We start from the raw sequence: 19,812 nt of genomic DNA on the forward strand, positions 1-19,812 counted from the left end.
ATGCGCTCTACGTGGGGCTGCCTTTGAAGACGGTTCGTAAACTGCAGCTTGTGCAAAATGCAGCGGCCAGATTGGTAACAGGGACCAGACGGTCCGAACATATAAAACCAATTCTGGCCCGCTTGCATTGGCTGCCTGTATGTTTCCGAGCTCGATTCAAGGCCTTACACGGCTTAGGACCACAATACCTGATGGAACACCTCTCCCGATATGAACCCACCCATACACTATGCTCAACATCCAAGGCCCTCCTCCGGGTGCCTACTCGGAGGGAAGCTGGGAGTCTGGCAACAAGGGAGAGGGCCTTCTCAGTGGTGGCCCCCAAATTATGGAATGATTTCCCTGATGAGGTGTGCCTGGCGCCAACCCTGTTATCTTTGCGGCACCAGGTCAAGACTTTCCTCTTCTCCCGAGGACTTCCGGGAAGGGTTGCTTTGCCTGTGCTGCCTCTGAGTCGAGCTCTCGTCTCAGAAGAAGCTTTTTCAGCTTTAAAATCAGTCAAAACGTTCTTTTTGACTGGTAAAGATTTTCTCCCGGACAGGGAGAAACGTAGAGATTAACCACAAAGCCTGTTTTTGTGGGGAGGACTGGATTTCATTTATTTATGAGAGAAGGTTCAAACTGCAATGCCGGATGGACTTTCATCAAGCTCTAGCTGATTACAGCGACATGTTTATCTTTTCTTCAAAGAAAAACGGACTCTAACAGCAGATAAGCATCCTTCTTTCTATTTTCTTTTTTCACTTGGTTTAAATTGTTGCAGCAAAAAAGAGATTTGTCAATGAATCAGCTGTGAAGAACTTTTGGGTAAGTTATGGCTTTTCTCTTTCACTCACGAAATTAAGGAGGAAAGAAATCGAAAAAGCTTATATTTGTTTTTATTGCAAAAAGCTGTCCTGGAGGTGCATTCTAAAGATACCAATGGAAGAAGGATTTCTATTTCGAGGAGGGGGAAAAAAATTATTTTTTTTTGAGTCTATTTCATTTTGACGAATCTGCTTGTTCATGACGCCACTAATTGTTTTGATGTTGGGAACTAAGTTTGTTTTGTATTCCTGAACACATAAAAGATAAGGCAGGCTGTATTGTCTACACTGATGTCAGCAAGCCTGTAATATTAACCCAATTGTGGCTGAAATCATTTTTGTTTCTGTGGTTTTAAGAATGACAACCAGGAAAGTGATTGAGACCATGGAAGAAATGTTTCAGAAAATAATGGGTGAGATTGAGATAACGAAACAAACCCTGAGACAGGGTACACAGGAGATGAAAATTGAATTTAACAAAATGACGCAGGAGCTTAAAGAAATAGGAGATTCTGTGAGAGAGGTGTTTGATGAGATTAGAGATAAGAAAAGAAAAATTAAAGGGAAGCTACAAGACCTGGAGATTGGAACAAATGTGAAATTGGAAAAAGATTTGGAGTTTATGGATGTTAGAAATAAAGTTTACTGTTTGGAATTCAACGTTGTCTCTGAAGAAATTAATGAAGATTTTGGTGGTAAAGTTATCAATGTCTTGGATAATTTTCTGGACTGGAATGATGTGATGGAGCTTGACATAGAAAAAATCTATGGAGTTGGCTACAGATATGTGACAGTGGAGAAACTCTTAAGAGATGAGCCAGTGCATTTTGTAAAAAAGAAGAACAGAGATATGACTTTGCAGCAATATTTCAGCAACATATTCAGAATTCTTGACTGGAATGATGTGATGGGGCTTGACATAGAAAAAATTTATGGAATTAACTACAAATATGTGACAATGGAAAAACTTTTAAGAGATGAGCCAGTGCATTTTGTAAAAAAGAAGAGCAGAGATGTGACTTTACAACAATATTTCAGCAACATATTCAGAATTGATGGCAAGGACATATTTGTGATGGGGGAAATTCCCATCAGACTCTTGTTATATGACTATGGCTATGACAGCAAGATCATCATGGGATACTGATAATGGATGAATGGATACTGAAACCACTGGATTTAACAGGACTATTGAAGATAGAAGATGGAATTAATATTGATAATGGAAGAATGGTTATGGAAATTATTGGACCTAACAGATTTGACGAGATGGATTAATCAATATGTTTATTTGGACTATGGCTATGACAATATTATTATGGGATACTGATAATGGAAGAATGGCTACTGAAATTACTGGACTTAACAGGATTATTGAAAATGGAAGATGGAATTAATACAGATAATGGAAGAATGGCTATTGAAATTATTGGGCCTAACAGATTTGAATCAGATGGATTAAGCGACATGTTTATTTGGAGAAAAATTGAAAGATATATCTCTCAAGGAATTGAAACCTCTCTTTGACTTTTTGTGGAAAGAATAAAGTAATGTTTATGAGATTTGATGATTAATTAAGATAACTACTGGAGGAAAGTGATTTTATAATATAATTTAACAGACAGGATTGTTATATATTGTAGACCTATAACTGATCTGCGACAAATCGGAAGTCAACATTTTATTTTATTGTTTAATTATTTTTGTTTTGTTTTGTTTTTTGTCTTTGAAAATTTGAATAAAAATTAATGATAAAAATAAATAAATAAATAAAAAGACTTTCCTCTTCTCCCAGGCATTTTAGCATGCGTTTTAAAATTGTTTAAAAATTTTAAATTCTGTTTTAAATTGTTTTTAAAATATGTGTTTTAAATTGTATATTTCTTTTAATGTTTTTAGTTACTGTAAACCACCCAGAGAGCTTAGGCTATGGGGCGGTATATAAATACAATAAATAAATAAATAAATAAATACTTTGCCATTTACAAGGCTGAGCTGTGACTCTGTGTGTGTCTGTCTGTGTCTGTGTTCGGGGGAATGTTCCCAAATTAAGCCCCGCCCCAGAAGTATCAGGGTGGTGGAGGGGTGATCTCAAAGCTGAAGATGTAAAGTTAATAGCCTGGTTGAAAAGTTTTATCTGTGGAGAAAGCACTTAAAATTAAAAAGGTAGCAGAGCAGCTTTTAAACTGACTGAGGGGGGAAACCCGACAGGAGCTGAGAAAGGTCCGGTTCGGAATAAACCTCCCCCCTGGGATAAAAACCAAAGAAATGATGAAATTTTAAAAGGGGTAGGCCTAGAAGTAGGCATTGTGAGAGCAGGGGCACAGGATATAAATTCAGAAGAGCAAAATTACCACAGGCCTAACCACAAGTGCCAAAGACACTTGAAGAGAGACACTGCTTACAAGTGCCTGTACGCTAATGCTAGGAGCCTCCGAACCAAGATGGGAGAACTGGAGTGCTTGGTCTTAGAGAACAGCATTGATATAGTGAGCATAACGGAGACCTGGTGGAATGGAGAAAACCAGTGGGATACGGTTATTCCTGGATATAAACTATATCGGAAGGACAGGGAAGGACGTATTGGTGGCGGAGTCGCTCTATACGTGAAAGAAGGCATTGAATCCAGCAAGCTCGAAACCCCAAAAGAGGCAGACTCCTCCACAGAATCGTTGTGGGTGGTGATACCGTGCCCCAGGAGGGACTTAATACTGGGAACGATCTATCGTCCCCCTGATCAAAATGCTCAGGGAGACCTGGAGATGAGATATGAAATTGAGGAAGCATCCAAACTAGGAAATGTGGTAGTAATGGGTGACTTCAACTACCCAGACATAGACTGGCTGCATATGTGTTCCAGTCATGACAAAGAAGCAAAGTTTCTAGATATTCTAAATGACTATTCCCTAGATCAGTTGGTCATGGAACCGACCAGAGGAACGGCAACCCTGGACTTAATCCTCAGTGGGGACCGGGACCTGGTGCGAGATGTAAGTGTTGTTGAACCGATTGGGAGCAGTGACCACAGTGCTATTAAATTAAACATACATGTAACTGGCCAATTGCCACGAAAATCCAACACGGTCACATTTGACTTCAAAAGAGGAAACTTCACAAAAATGAGGGGATTGGTAAAAAGAAAGCTGAAAAACAAAGTCCAGAGGGTCACATCACTCGAAAATGCTTGGAAGTTGTTTAAAAACACTATATTAGAAGCTCAACTGGAGTGCATACCGCAGATCAGAAAAGGTACCGCCAGGGCCAAGAAGATGCCAGCATGGTTAACCAGCAAAGTCAAGGAAGCTCTTAGAGGCAAAAAGTCTTCCTTCAGAAAATGGAAGTCTTGTCCAAATGAAGAAAATAAAAAAGAACACAAACTCTGGCAAAAGAAATGCAAGAAGACAATAAGGGATGCTAAAAAAGAATTTGAGGAGCACATTGCTAAGAACATAAAAACCAACAACAAAAAATTCTATAAATACATTCAAAGCAGGAGACCATCTAGGGAGACAATTGGACCCTTGGATGATAAGGGAGTCAAAGGTGTCCTAAAGAACGATAAGGAGATTGCAGAGAAGCTAAATGAATGCTTTGCATCTGTCTTCACAGTGGAAGATATAGGGCAGATCCCTGAACCTGAACTAACATTTGCAGGAAGGGATTCTGAGGAACTAAGACAAATAGTGGTAACGAGAGAGGAAGTTCTAAGCTTAATGGACAATATAAAAACTGACAAATCACCGGGCCCGGATGGCATCCACCCGAGAGTTCTCAAAGAACTCAAAGGTGAAATTGCTGATCTGCTAACTAAAATATGTAACTTGTCCCTCGGGTCCTCCTCCGTGCCTGAGGACTGGAAAGTGGCAAATGTAACGCCAATATTCAAAAAGGGATCCAGAGGGGATCCCGGAAATTACAGGCCAGTTAGCTTAACTTCTGTCCCTGGAAAACTGGTAGAAAGTATGATTAAAGCTAGATTAGCTAAGCACATAGAAGAACAAGCCTTGCTGAAGCAGAGCCAGCATGGCTTCTGCAAGGGAAAGTCCTGTCTCAGTAACCTATTAGAATTCTTTGAGAGTGTCAACAAGCATATAGATAGAGGTGATCCAGTGGACATAGTGTACTTAGACTTTCAAAAAGCGTTTGACAAGGTACCTCACCAAAGGCTTCTGAGGAAGCTTAGCAGTCATGGAATAAGAGGAGAGGTCCTCTTGTGGATAAGGAATTGGTTAAGAAGCAGAAAGCAGAGAGTAGGAATAAACGGACAGTTCTCCCAATGGAGGGCTGTAGAAAGTGGAGTCCCTCAAGGATCGGTATTGGGACCTGTACTTTTCAACTTGTTCATTAATGACCTAGAATTAGGAGTGAGCAGTGAAGTGGCCAAGTTTGCTGACGACACTAAATTGTTCAGGGTTGTTAAAACAAAAAGGGATTGCGAAGAGCTCCAAAAAGATCTCTCCAAACTGAGTGAATGGGCGGAAAAATGGCAAATGCAATTCAATATAAACAAGTGTAAAATTATGCATATTGGAGCAAAAAATCTGAATTTCACATATACGCTCATGGGTCTGAACTGGCGGTGACCGACCAGGAGAGAGACCTCGGGGTAGTGGTGGACAGCACAATGAAAATGTCGACCCAGTGTGCGGCAGCTGTGAAAAAGGCAAATTCCATGCTAGCAATAATTAGGAAAGGTATTGAAAATAAAACAGCCGATATCATAATGCCGTTGTATAAATCTATGGTGCGGCCGCATTTGGAATACTGTGTACAGTTCTGGTCGCCTCATCTCAGAAAGGATATTATAGAGTTGGAAAAGGTTCAGAAGAGGGCAACCAGAATGATCAAGGGGATGGAGCGACTCCCTTACGAGGAAAGGTTGCAGCATTTGGGGCTTTTTAGTTTAGAGAAAAGGCGGGTCAGAGGAGACATGATAGAAGTGTATAAAATTATGCATGGCATTGAGAAAGTGGATAGAGAAAAGTTCTTCTCTCTCTCTCATAATACTAGAACTCGTGGACATTCAAAGAAGCTGAATGTTGGAATATTCAGAACAGACAAAAGGAAGTACTTCTTTACTCAGCGCATAGTTAAACTACGGAATTTGCTCCCACAAGATGCAGTAATGGCCACCAGCTTGGATGGCTTTAAAAGAAGATTAGACAAATTCATGGAGGACAGGGCTATCAATGGCTACTAGCCATGATGGCTGTGCTCTGCCACCCTAGTCAGAGGCAGCATGCTTCTGAAAACCAGTTGCCGGAAGCCTCAGGAGGGGAGAGTGTTCTTGCACTCGGGTCCTGCTTGCGGGCTTCCCCCAGGCACCTGGTAGGCCACTGTGAGAACAGGATGCTGGACTAGATGGGCCACTGGCCTGATCCAGCAGGCTCTTCTTATGTTCTTATGTTATGTTAGAAGACAGCGCCTAAATTAAAGCGAGTTAACAATGCTCCTCCTGACCTCCCACTATGTGAAGTTGCTGGGATGACCCCCTCAGGAAGCTCAGCTCGGCACAGCAAAGATTTGTTGCAGGCAACCCAAACGTCTTTCTCTCCACCCCCAGGCCGATTCTGCTTTCTCTCTACCTAAACCTTTGAACACCCAGCTCACATCTGCCACAAAGCCCTGTCATGGAAGCTGTAATTTCTCCTGGATGTCGCCACGTTTGTGTCTTGAGGGAGTCGTTCACCTCTCAGCCAGGACCTCGAGGAACAGGCCTGGCTTTGTTTGAAAGAAAGCTAATTAGCAAGATAGCAATGTCTGCAGGGCTGTTAGCGAGACCCTTCTCTTTCCACAGCATCCTTGGTCTGATATTCATCAAAAGTGTCAGCGTTTCAAATGCCTCCCCCCCCCCACGGTCCACAGAGCACATGAGGAAAGCGCAGCATTTCACGCCGGCCTGGCTTGATTGCACCAAAATACACTGAATGACATCTGAGTTCACAAGCAGGGCAGGAGTGAAGAATGTGCTTTGGTCAAGAGCCAAAGCAGCCCAGGTTTGAGTAGGATTGGAGACGTGCAATCCCCATCCCAAATAAGGCTCACTATCAATAACACAAACTCTGGTCTAATGAGGAACTGCCCCACAGTCTGCCCTCAGCCGGTCCCCACCTTACAGCCAGTTCAGGGGGTGGCACTGCCTGTGGCAGCTTCTTCGCCCTTCACCTCGGTTTTGCCTGTGTCATCAGGGAAGAAGATGGGGACAAGACTACAATGAGTTTCCTCTGCCCGTCATTGACTCTGGCTCCGCCTACTATGGGGCTCCCTGCCTTCCGCCCTGCCACTCCCGGCAGACAGCGGCCATCACAGCACTCTTGACGGCTCAGTGGAGTGGGAAACCTGTGCCTGGACTGTACCACTGGCAGGGATAGGATGGGGTGTGTGTTATTCAACAGCAATTCCCTGCATGTAGAAAGGTTGAAGATTCTAGCCAAACCTTCTGCCTGACATGAGTAGATATCTATGAGTAGATATCCTAGAATCATAGAATAGCATTGGAAGGGGCGTCTAAGGGCATTGAGCTCAAGGCAGGGATCCCAGTTAAAGCATCCCTGACAGGTGGCTGTCCAGCTGCCTCTTGAATGCCTCCAGTCTTGGAGAGCCAACCACCTCCATAGGTCATTGGTTCCTGCCAGCAAAGCTGGGGTATTTGGGGAGGGAAGGGGGATTAAATGTAGAGCTGGGCTGAAAGTTCAAAAAAATGAACTTTTGGCCTATACTGGGTGTGGATTTGAAACTGTAAAGGTATATAAAAACCACTCTCCCCAATTCAACTTCCTTTGTCACTGCCACTTGCATCTAGTAATGACGGCAAGGGCAGATGTGCTCCCCTCCGTGGCTGCCACTCCCCCCCCCCCAAACAAATGCTTCCACTGTGTAATGCTGGCTTCTGAAGTGGTAACTTCTTTCCCATTTCCAAAATTCCCCTCCCCAGAAAGTCACAGAAATGCCCCCTCACTGGAGCAGCAGAGAGGGCAGGGCAGGGCATTTTGACTGAGTGCTAAATTTCCGTCACAAGATTGATGCAGCCTTCAGTCAGGTTTACCACCTGACTGTGAACTAAACCTCAGACATCATTTCTGTAGGTGGCCTCATTGTCCATATTTTAAACATTTCCACCCCAGTCTTAAGATTGCTGCATGAACTACGGGAATACATACATATGAACAGACACTCCTACACACACACATACGCTGTTTAATCCTGCTGGGGTGTCCCGTTTTTAACACTGCTTTGCAATGCTATTTATGACTCACGCTGGCCTGATGGTGATTAATGCAATTCATTAAAAGTTCAATTAATTGTTGCTGGCTCATTTTTCTTTACAACTGACCACTGCTTGGCTTGGCATGCACCAACTGAATAATTTGGAACAGGCTTGCTTTTAGCCACCTTGGAAATCTATGTGAGCTTGCGGGTTACAATAAGCTGCAATTAAGCAATTTGACAGGGATGCAAAAAAGCCACAATGGTTTCAGTTTCCCACCAATAGACTCCTTGGGGGAAGGAGCAGATTTTCTACGGCAACTATACCGTCTCACAAAAATACTTAAGACCTTATGAAAGGACAAAGTAAGTAGCGCTGTTTACAAGATAACCTCAAAGCATTTTTTTTTTGGGGGGGGGAGAGGGTGATCTGGCAAAAGTGAAGTTCTTTCAAGTACCTCTGATTTAGTAGAATGAGGCCAGGTTAAGAATGTAGGCAGCTCCCTTATACTGAGTCAGGCCATCTAGCTCAGTATTGCCTATTCCACGGGCAGGGAACCTTTGTCCACCTGCGGGCCGCATTTCCTTCTGAGTAACCTTTTGGGAAGGCACATGCGGGTGGTGGGCGGGGTCAGGAGCAAAATTGGGCGGAGCAATGAATGCTAATTTTAACTTGTACAGTAAGCTAGTTTCTACACACACCTGCACACCCCTCTCTGACCTCCCATCCAGGAAAGCAAGAGACATGATCAGAGTACAAGGCGACGCTCCAGCCAGGCAAAAATGCTCCAGGAGGGTGCAAAACAGGGCCAGTGAAGGGTATGGCCTGGAGAGACTCTTGCGGGTCAGAAGGTTGGAGGGCTGCATTTGGGCCCTGGGGCCTAAGGTTCCCCACCCTTGTCTACACTGACTGGCAGTGGCTCTCCAGGGACTGCAGACAGGGGGACTCTCTCAGCCCTACCTGGATATGCCAGGGATGTTAAGAGGCTCAGAGGTTTTAATTGGAGGCCTTGTTTTCCTGCTATGTGGATGAGTCTGCATGAGCTCTGGGGTTGCGCATTCCCCCATCCCTCTCTTTCACAGCAACATGGATGAGATTCCTAGCATCCACTTTTAAACAAACCACAGTTCCCCATTATGCCTAAATTTGGGTACTGCAGCTTAATTAAACTCCAGCAAGTGAACAAGACCAGACCTGAAACTGTGGTTGATCTTTGCTTGTTCATGCTAACTAGAGTTAAACCAAACCACAGTTCTGTGAGTTCAGATGCAAGGGAGAACTTGGCTTATTCAAACGCAGAAGTGGATGCTTCCAATCTCCTCGTGGCCGCAAAACAGCAATGGGGGGGAGAGTGTGTTTCTTGCCTGCAATTGTATGAAAAAGCATTTTCTGGATGTGGGGAGTGTTGTCTGTGGCTAACTATGCTCTCTTTCTTGTGTTATTATTTATTTATTTATTTATTTATTTATTTATTATTGCACTTGTATACCGCCCCATAGCCGAAGCTCTCTGGGCGGTTTACAGCAATCAAAAACATTAAAACAAATATACAATTTAAAACACATATTTTAAAAACAATTTAAAACACAATTTTAAAATTTAAAACAATATAAAAACAATTTAAAACACATGCTAAAATGCCTGGGAGAAGAGGAAAGTCTTGACCTGGCGCCAAACAGGTAACAGTGTTGGCGCCAGGCGCACCTCATCACGGAAATCATTCCATAATTTGGGGGCCACCACTGAGAAGGCCCTCTCCTTTGTTGCCAGACTCCCAGCTTCCCTTGGAGTAGGCACCCGGAGGAGGGCCTTGGATCTTGGATTGCCCCGAAGGACCAGGTCCACAGCCTTGGGGTCATTCTTGACTCACAGCTGTCTATGGAGGCTCAAGTATCAGCAGTGAGCCGGGCAGCTTGGTATCAACTCCATCTGATATGGAGGCTGCAACCCTACCTTCCTGTCCATCTTCTCCCACGAGTGATACATGCCCTGGTCTCCTCTCGCTTAGACTACTGTAATGCGCTCTACGTGGGGCTGCCCTTGAAAACGGTCCGGAAACTACAGCTGGTACAGAATGCGGCGGCACGTTTGATAAAGAACAGCCATCGCCGTGATCACATCACTCCAGTATTAGTAGATCTTCACTGGTTACCAGTTGTTTACCGGGCCCAATTCAAAGTGCTGGTATTAACCTTTAAAGCCCTATACGATTTCGGCCCAGTTTATCTAAAGCAGCGCCTCCAGCATCACCAATTATGCCACCTGACGAGATCAGCCACACAAGACCTTCTCTCGGTCCCACCACTTAAAACAGCTAGGCTGGTGCGGACCAGAGAGAGGTCATTTTCGATTGTGGCCCCCACCCTCTGGAATTCCCTTCCTCTAGATCTCCGCCATGCCCCCTCCTTGATGGCTTTCCGCTGATCTTTGAAGACCTGGCTATTCAAGCAGGCCTATGGGGTTTCTGGGGTGGGTTAGTTTTTAATGCTGCTGACTGTATTTAAGAGTGGGCAGTTTAATTATTGAATGTTGTTGTTGTGATTTTATATTGTATTTTATTATGCTGTTTTACGTCGCCTAGAGTGGCCGTTAATTCGGCCAGATAGGCGACTGAAAAATAAAATTTTATTATATTATTATTATTATTTTATTATTATTATTATCTTGAACGTGGTGTACGGGTGGGTTCGTATCGGGAGAGGCATTCCATCAGGTATTGTGGTCCCAAGCCGTGTAAGGCTTTATAGGTCAAAACCAGCACCTTGAATCGAGCTCGGAAACATACAGGCAGCCAATGCAAGCGGGCCAGAATCGGTTTTATATGTTCGGACCGTCTGGTCCCGGTTACCAATCTTAGGTGTTATGCACTTCCGCTTCTTGCTTTGCACTTGTGGAACAGATGCCGTTTTGCTTGTGTCAGCCCAAGGGCGGGGAATGTTTTTCAACCACATTCCCAAGTGGGCAACTTTCTGGGGACGACATGCCAGTGGAGGGTGTGTCAAAGTGGGTGTGGTCAGACAGGCACCACTCTTCACCCTCCATCCGGGCATTCCAGAGTTTCAAGGGCAAATTACAGCCAGGTAAAATCACTAGAGAAGGGCGGACAGCAGGGTCAGAGAAGGGTGTGGCCAGGGCAGACTCCTGAGGGCCAGACAGAGAACCCTGGAGAGCCACATTCAGTCCCTGGGCCTGAGGTTTCCCACCCCTGCACTAGGATGATCTGTGGAAGTCCAGTATCAAGCATGGATCACACTACTTGCTGGCAGCTTGCTCACAAGGACACGCCAGAGCTGCATGCCTTGAAAAGAGACGGTTTCCTCTGCCCATATATACCACTGAGCTCCTGCACCTGGGCTGGGGGGCTGGCAGTACCTTTCTATCACTTGGCTCTGCCCCCCTTACCTGCCAGGTGCCACCGCTTGACTCCCAACTCCCTCCAGATACCAGACTTCTTCAAGCACTGCTAACCCTACATGTGCTGGGGCCTGTCTGCAAGGAGCGTGACTCCAGTTTTTTGTAGTTCTAGGCAAACATCAGAGGCAGACAATTCATTACTGCAGTCTTCATTGTATTCAGACCTGGGATTCACCTTTTATCCAAACATGTATTTGGGGACCCTTTTTAAAAAAACCATATATTTGTACGGTGGGAGGGCTACTGCTGGAAACCATCTTGGATCCCAGTAGTTGGCCTGACTCACCGGTTGAAGACCAATCATCTACTGAACCCTGGGTGGGCTCCATACTTGTTTGCCTCGGAGGGTATGCACAGGCCTGAGCTCCAGATGCGGCAGATCAAAAATGCTCAAATACATGCTCAGCTATGCAGCTCATGGGGAGGTCAAACTTGTTGAAAGTGGGGCAAGAGCAACTCCTGTTTTGTTCTTTTGTTTAAGCTCCAGAAGGGAGATAGGGCTAGGGTTGTTAGGTTTGGAAATAATATGGATTTAGTATAAAGAAGATGTCAGTTTATTTCCTGGTGACCTGTCCCTAAACATTCCAGCGGCTGAGTGAATAAAAGCCTGATTAAACTGGATATGTGCCCTCCTCCTATTTCTCTTTGCATATCTATATTTTTATGTTTCGTATAGTGTTTCTAGCTGTATCACAAAAGAATGCCTATACTTCATTTACAGTTATAGACCTTGATATGCAGACCCTTACCATGTAGAAGATGAAACCTGTTATTCTTAGTTTAATGATCCCCCTTGTAACTGAACCTTCCTTGCTGCTATCTACCTTTCGTTCTCCTGACTCTGAGTGCTCATCTCAAGGTCGTAGAAACTATGCAAGCCTCTGTCTCAAAGAAGGCAAAATGTTCCTGGCTTTTGTTATCCTTAAGCACCCCTTTTCATATCTAAGATATTACTTTGTCTAGTAATATTTTTCTGTTACTTTGTGACGTCTGCTCCCCATTTCTGTAACCATTGGGGAAACAATATAAGCTGCTTCATTTCAATAAACGGGGTTCCCACTTCTGAAAGGCAACTTGCTTGCAGGTCTTGGGACCCCTTGTGATGTTCCTATATTAATGTATATATGGTAAGTGTTGGTTGTTTAGAAGATATATGGTAAGTAGTGAAAGAGGAGGGGGAGTGAATGGGCAGTAGAATGCTAGATGATTGGCTGAGTGTTTAAAATGGCTGAACGTATAAAAGGAAGAGTGAGAGTGGAATCAGGGGGGGAGAAGAGAACTGAGTGGGTTGCTTGGTGGGGTTTAGAGAGTTGTTTGACAGGAGAGAGTGGAGAAGGAGGGAGGTGGAGTTCGGATTAGTATTGAGTAAAACCATATGCTTATGTGCTTTAAGAAGAAATCTTGTTAATCTTGTTAGCTTTGTTATCTTTAATAAATACTTAATTTAGTTTACCAAAGGCCTGATCCTTGACTGGGGTTTCACAGACCAGAAGGGAGGGTAAGGTAATGACCAAGGCTGAAGGGGAACTGTAACAAATGGTGGCAGCGGTGAAGAGAATAACAATACCAGTATTCAGAGTCTCTGGGAATACTAGTATTGGGACGTTACTGGTGGTTGCCTAGCAGGGGGATCTGTTGAGATTTGTGCTAGAGCGGGGAGAGAAACCATAAGAGAGAGCGGTCCGGACTGGTGGAGTCCCTGGTGGTGCCTAGAGACAGGCAGTAACCACGAGCAGGTAGGAACCTGACAGGGAGAGCCAGGGAAGGACGCCTCACACGTGGTGGCAGTAGCGGTGGGATACGAACAACAGAGAATCCAGATCCGAACAAAGGAGACTACGTCACAGGTGTTGGCTGTAGCAGTGAGATACGAATACTAGAGAATCCCTACCAGTGGTGTGGCAAACAGAAATAACAAAACAAGATTACTTGTGAGAGTGACTGGCAAAGAGTGTGTGGCAAAGAGTGAGTGAACTCAAACACCATGGCTGAATATATAAAAATGAAAAGAGAGGAGCTGGTGGAGAAGTGCGTAACATTCAATTTACCTCACGAGGGTAAAGGGGTAGATGAATTGAGGGTAGCACTTATAGGATTTGCAACTGCCCAGCAAAAACAACCTGTCAGAGAAGAGACCCCAGAAGGATATTTAAGCAATCCCGCTTATATAGAGTACTTGAGAGAGAAGTTGAGGATGGAAACTGAGAGAATGAGGATGGAGGCTGAGGAAAAAGACAAACAGCGGGTCTTTGAGGCTGAGGAAAAAGACAAACAGAGGGAGTTGGAAACTGAGAAGTTGAGAATGGGGTTTGAGGAGAGGGAGAAGCAACGAGCAGTGGATGCCGAATTACAAGTAGAAAAGTTAAAATTTGAAAGAGAGAAGTTTCATTCTGATGAAACAAGAAAGGACAGAGATGGAGCAAAAATAAAAATTACTCCAAAGGACTTTGCTGTCTATGAGCCTGGTCAAGATCCTCAAATTTACCTCAGCACCTTTGAAAAAGCAGCTCAGTTGTGGGGGCTACCTGAAGATAAATACATGCAGTATTTATCAAACCTGATTAAAGGGGAATTGGCTGAGGTATACCAATATTTCCCCTCAGACAGGCCCGTCACCTATGCTGAATTCAAAGAAGCAGTGTTTAAAAGATTCAGACTGGGGCCTGATTATTTTAGAAAGCTTTTCAGAAATTGCCAGATACAGACAGGGAGGTCTTTTGTGGAGCTGGGGGCAAAACTGATGGACATATTTGGGAAATAGCTGACAAGTGCAAAAGCTCAGTCTGTGGAGGAGGTGAAAAACCTCATGATATTGGATCAATTATACCATCAGTTACCACCAGAAATAAGGCTCCTGGTCAAAGACCGTTCCCCTACATCGGTGCAGGAGGCCGCAGAGATGGCGGATCACTTCGCCTCCAACAGAACTGGCTGGGTGGGGAAAACATCAAGAGATTTTAAACCCAGACCATATAACGCTGGCAGAAGGGATGTGGTACCACAGCGAGTGAGTCCTCCAGTAAAATCTGAAGGGCACAGGACACCCCAGAGTGGATCTGTGTACCCTAAAAGTGAGGAGAAATTATGCTACAAATGTGGTAGACCGGGGCACCTACGTTTTCAATGTGAGGTTGCCAACCCAATTAGTAATCCTGCTCAGACAAGGGCAGTGAAAACAGAGCCCAAGGCTTTAGAAACAGTGAAAAAGGTTCAGTTCTGCCAGATAAACTGGACAGAAGTAACAGACCTTGATTCAAGTCTGAGAGAGGAAGTGAGTGTACAAGGGGCAAATTATTGGGCATTGCTTGATACTGGTGCCGCTCAGACATTACTGAGGCCAGATTTAATAAAATCTGAGGTAACATTACCTCAGGAAACTGTGACTATCCAAGGAGTGAGGGGTCAACCAGAAAGTTTGCCTGTGGCCCTGGTGGAAATGACTTGGAGAGGCCGAGAGGGCCGATATAAAGTAGGCATTAATGCCCAGCAACAAGAACCAGTAATACTGGGAAGAGATGTAATGGGCGCCCAAGGAAAGATCTATGTAGTGACCAGACAGCAACTTGGAAGAAGCCATATTAAGGGGGGCTGAAACAAACAGGGTGGAATCTGTTAACCAGCCTCAGGTCACCATAGCAACCACTAGCAGGCCTGCTGAAGGAGACAAACTATATCAAGTGGTCTCTGATAATGATGAGGCAGATCAATTCAGGGAAGAGCTGCAAAAAGATATAAGTTTGAAGCAGATAAGGGAACAAGCTCTGACCCAACAGATTCCTTTCACTGACAAACTGAGGAATCAAGTTGTGTGTGAGAATGGGATTTTATATAGACTGTGGATGCCTGCTGAGAGAAAGGGTGAATGTGAACCAGTGAAACAAATGATGGAAGTGGTGAAAGAGAATTTGAGTCAAGCTCAGCAGAAGCAATGTTACTGGTATGACAGAACAGCCAGGGAACGTGTGTATAATGTGGGAGATATGGTTATGGCGTTCATACCCAGGAAACATGACAAATTACAGGCTAACTGGGAAGGACCATATACCATCAGAGAAAGGCTTGACACAGTGACGTATGTAATCACCACAGACCAATTAAACAAAAGCAAAGTGGTTCATGTAGATATGTTGAAGCCTTACCATACCAGGGATGTACAGGTGTTGCAAGTTACCTTATTCCCTGAGGGAAGTGGGCCTGAACTTCCAGATTTGGTACAGGAAAGCAAAGACAAAGGAGGGGTAGATCAAGTGGAATGGTCAGAGGAGGTGAAGGAGGAAGCAAAAGAAGAGATTCTGAGAGTTTTGAAAACCTATAGGAATCTCTTTAGCAACAAACCTGGCCGAACCAGTATAGTTATACATTCCATTGATACTGGAGATCATGCCCCAATTAGATCTATGCCGTACCGTGTGAATGGGAAAGTTTTGAATGAGATCAAAAAGGAGGTGGAAGATATGCTGCAATTAGGAGTGATCAGGGAATCCATCAGTCCCTGGGCCTCAAGTATTGTCCTGGTTCCGAAAAAAGATGGAACGACAAGGTTTTGCATTGATTATCGGCTAATCAATAAAATTACTGTCCCAGATGCGTATCCTATGCCTAGGGTAGACGCTATGTTAGAGTTATTGGGGGCAGCAACCATTATCTCTACACTAGATCTCTGTAAAGGATTTTGGCAAATGGAACTAGATGAGCAATCCAGAGCCAAAACTGCCTTCAGTACACCAGATGGGTTATATGAGTTTGTGACCTTACCCATGGGACTAAGGAACTCACCAAGTTCATTTCAGAGGCTAATCAATACTGTGTTGCGAGGCATGTCAGATTTTGCAGTGGCCTATATCGATGACGTGGCCATTTTCAGCAAGTCGGTGCCTGAGCATGTCCAACACCTGACAACAGTATTGGAGGCCTTAAGAAAAGCAGGCCTCACAATAAAAGCTAAGAAATGCCAGTTTGGACTAAAGGAAGTGATCTATTTAGGACATAAGGTGGGGAGTGGGAAAATCACCCCCTTATGGAGCAAGGTGGAAGCAATACAAGCGTGGCCGATCCCCTTAACCAAAAAACAAGTAAGGGCATTTCTGGGTGTGGCTGGATTTTATAGGAAGTTTGTGAGAAATTTTGGGGAAATAGCAACCCCCTTGCATGAATTAACAAAGAAGAAGTGTTCTGAGCGTGTGGTATGGACGGATGAATGTCAGAAGGCTTTTGATCTACTGAAGCAAGCCTTGTGCTAAGGACCCATATTAATAGCACCAGACTATGAGAAACCATTCATCGTGGCTACAGATGCGTCGGACCTGGCGCTCGGAGTCGTCTTGCTGCAGGAGAGAGAAGGCACCAGACATCCAGTGGCGTACCTGAGTCGCAAGCTGACGCCGAGGGAGAAAAACTATTCGTCGGTCCAGAAGGAGTGCCTAGCGGTCGTGTGGGGACTGAACAAGTTGCGCCCATACGTGTGGGGACGAAGATTCACAGTGACTACGGATCATTGGGCCTTGTTATGGTTGCAGACTATGAAAAACCATAACACTATGCTGCAGAGGTGGTCCTGGGCCCTACAGGACTATCAAGTGGACTTCCAGTTCATAAAAGGCAAGGACAATGTACTGGCCGATGGACTTTCCAGGCAAGTGGCTGGGACTGCAGTGACGTGACCAGACGGAGGAATAAAGAAAGACATTTTCCCCATAGAGACTTTTATTTGTTAACGTGACGTATAAATCCTGGAACAGGAATAATACTCTGCCGTTGTTTTAAGGGGGGGGGGGGAATGTGATGTTCCTATATTAATGTATATATGGTAAGTGTTGGTTGTTTAGAAGATATATGGTAAGTAGTGAAAGAGGAGGGGGAGTGAATGGGCAGTAGAATGCTAGATGATTGGCTGAGTGTTTAAAATGGCTGAACGTATAAAAGGAAGAGTGAGAGTGGAATCGGGGGGGAGAAGAGAACTGAGTGGGTTGCTTGGTGGGGTTTAGAGAGTTGTTTGACAGGAGAGAGTGGAGTAGGAGGGAGGTGGAGTTTGGATTAGTATTGAGTAAAACCATATGCTTATGTGCTTTAAGAAGAAATCTTGTTAATCTTGTTAGCTTTGTTATCTTTAATAAATACTTAATTTAGTTTACCAAAGGCCTGATCCTTGACTGGGGTTTCACAGACCAGAAGGGAGGGTAAGGTAATGACCAAGGCTGAAGGGGAACTGTAACAAATGGTGGCAGCAGTGAAGAGAATAACAATACCAGTATTCAGAGTCTCTGGGAATACTAGTATTGGGACGTTACTGGTGGTTGCCTAGCAGGGGGATCTGTTGAGATCTGTGCTAGAGCGGGGAGTGAAACCATAAGAGAGAGCGGTCCGGACTGGTGGAGTCCCTGGTGGTGCCTAGAGACAGGCAGTAACCACGAGCAGGTAGGAACCTGACAGGGAGAGCCGGGGAAGGACGCCTCACACCCCTTTGCAAAGGTAATAGTGTGTGTGCGTGTGCTATTTCCTGGTCTCTGGCTTTAGGCTTTTGCTCTCAACTCCGCACCTTCCCAGGTGTATGTGAGCTGAGTAGACAGTGACAGCTTGCGTGTTGGGTTTGGACCCAACAGGGTCCTCCAGATCGATAGGCTTGTTTACCTTTTACCTGTGATGTTCTGACTGACTTCCTTCTGTTGCTAGACTGTGACATCTTTAGGGAAGCTTACCTGCCCCTCCTCCTTCCGCCCTTTCCACTCCTTTGTCCTCCGGCTGTCCGGGAAAGAGGAGACATCCCTTTGTCTCTGCTCTCTCTCCAAGCATGGGGCTGACTCCCACACCTGGGCATTACGCCTCCAACTTAGTTAGTTAGAACTAGGTTTGCCTTTCTATCTACAATGTATTTCTATAAATAAAGTAGCTTTTCTTATTTTACTAAGTCTCAAGTCTCAGTGATGCTGATGCAGGGTAAAAGCCTGTTTTCTTAGGCAAACGCACGCACACGCTGGCACACACTCGCATTTCAACATCCGCTGTTACTCTGCTGCTTTAAACTAAATTAAGCACACAAACACACACAGCAACAAAACTGTCACCACCCTAGCCTACCTCACAGGGTTGTGGCTGTCAGGCTAAACTGGCACCCTGAGCTTCTGAGACAAAGGGTGAGGCACGAAGAAACAGGAAAGTCAGAATACCTTTGGCTTCGAGCCTAGTCCAAAAGCCAGAGAGTCACTTAGTGGCCAAGTGGTTCTGATTCCCCCTGCCAGTGAGCAGGAGTGAGGGGTCCCACATCTGCCTCATAACATTGTTCCTCTTGCACAAACACAGACACAGGCACCCCAATATGAGCACACAACTCTGCAGGCCTTACTTGTTGCTGTCCCGGTACTGATAGATGTAACAGCCTTGTGGCATCCCGCTCTCCTTGTCCAAAGTAAACGAGAGTTTCAGCTGCAGCAAGGAGGAGAGAGGGATGGGGGGATAGAGAAGGATGTTTAAAAAACCACATTTAGGCGATGTTCTCAGCCACGGCAGCAACCCCATGAAAGGGCGATGGGAGAAAGTAACCTCACCAAGGCTGACATGCAACCGCTGAGGCCTGGAACATAGCGCTGGGCTCCAAACCTCAGGGAAGGCAGAGTCACATGCCTTGCAGAAAAAGCACTGGCTTTTTCCACTCCTTTGTTGCTCTAAAGTGTTTGCGGTTCCTCTGAAATGGTGTGGGTCATGACAGCTCTTCCCCCGCCCCCCCACTGCCCTTCACATACCCAAAAATCTCCAAACCCACCACCCACACATCCATCCCAGCAGCAGCGGAGGAGGAGGAGGGAGGGGGCATCCTGTCCCCCTCAGACACAAACGCAAGGGGGGATTCTCCATCAGCGGCCGGAGTTCCCAGGAGCCTCTTTCTCCGAAAGGTTCTGCAGCAGCCCTCCAGGGCGTTTGGGAGACTGGGGCCGGGGGGGGGGGGGGGAGACAGAGAGCCAGTTGGAAGGGTTTGCAGTTTGGCCCTGTGTCCAGCAGGGGGCTACAGCATGACCTGGAAAAAGAGATTCTTTGCTGGAAATCCAAGAAAGGATTTAGGAATGGTGGGTCGATTCCTGTGTTGCCAAAGGCCAGTTCATTTAAAGGAGGGGGAAACAAAAGGGAGCCAATGCAGCTCTGCACAGAGTTTGTTTTAAAGAACTGCGGAGATTCGAACAAGCAGCACGTTCTTTACACAACACTCACAAATGTACATGATGTCTTATTTAGGATCCCACAGCCGGAAAGAGGCTGGAGTGAGACAGGGTGAGGACGCAGCCATCCAGACAAGCCCTGGTCTAAAGAAAGAACCAGGCACCCTCTCTCCCTTCCCTTACCACCCTTAGCCACAGCTGGGAAACCTGCAGCCCTCCAGATGTTGTTCGGCTACAG

General features: G+C 45.2%; 1 protein-coding gene across 1 annotated transcript in view; it reads right to left on the reverse strand.

The window, feature by feature from the left end:
* The window catches only part of DIS3L2 (DIS3 like 3'-5' exoribonuclease 2), a 322,655-nt gene that overhangs the window by 50,578 nt on the left and 252,265 nt on the right, over positions 1-19,812 (reverse strand). Inside the window, 1 exon segment of the mRNA XM_061637537.1 lies at positions 18,767-18,846. Within this exon segment, the coding sequence (XP_061493521.1) occupies positions 18,767-18,846 (80 nt within the window).

The sequence above is a fragment of the Rhineura floridana genome, chromosome 7 (genome assembly GCF_030035675.1).
Source record: "Rhineura floridana isolate rRhiFlo1 chromosome 7, rRhiFlo1.hap2, whole genome shotgun sequence".
In the NCBI taxonomy this organism is placed as follows: domain Eukaryota; kingdom Metazoa; phylum Chordata; class Lepidosauria; order Squamata; family Rhineuridae; genus Rhineura; species Rhineura floridana.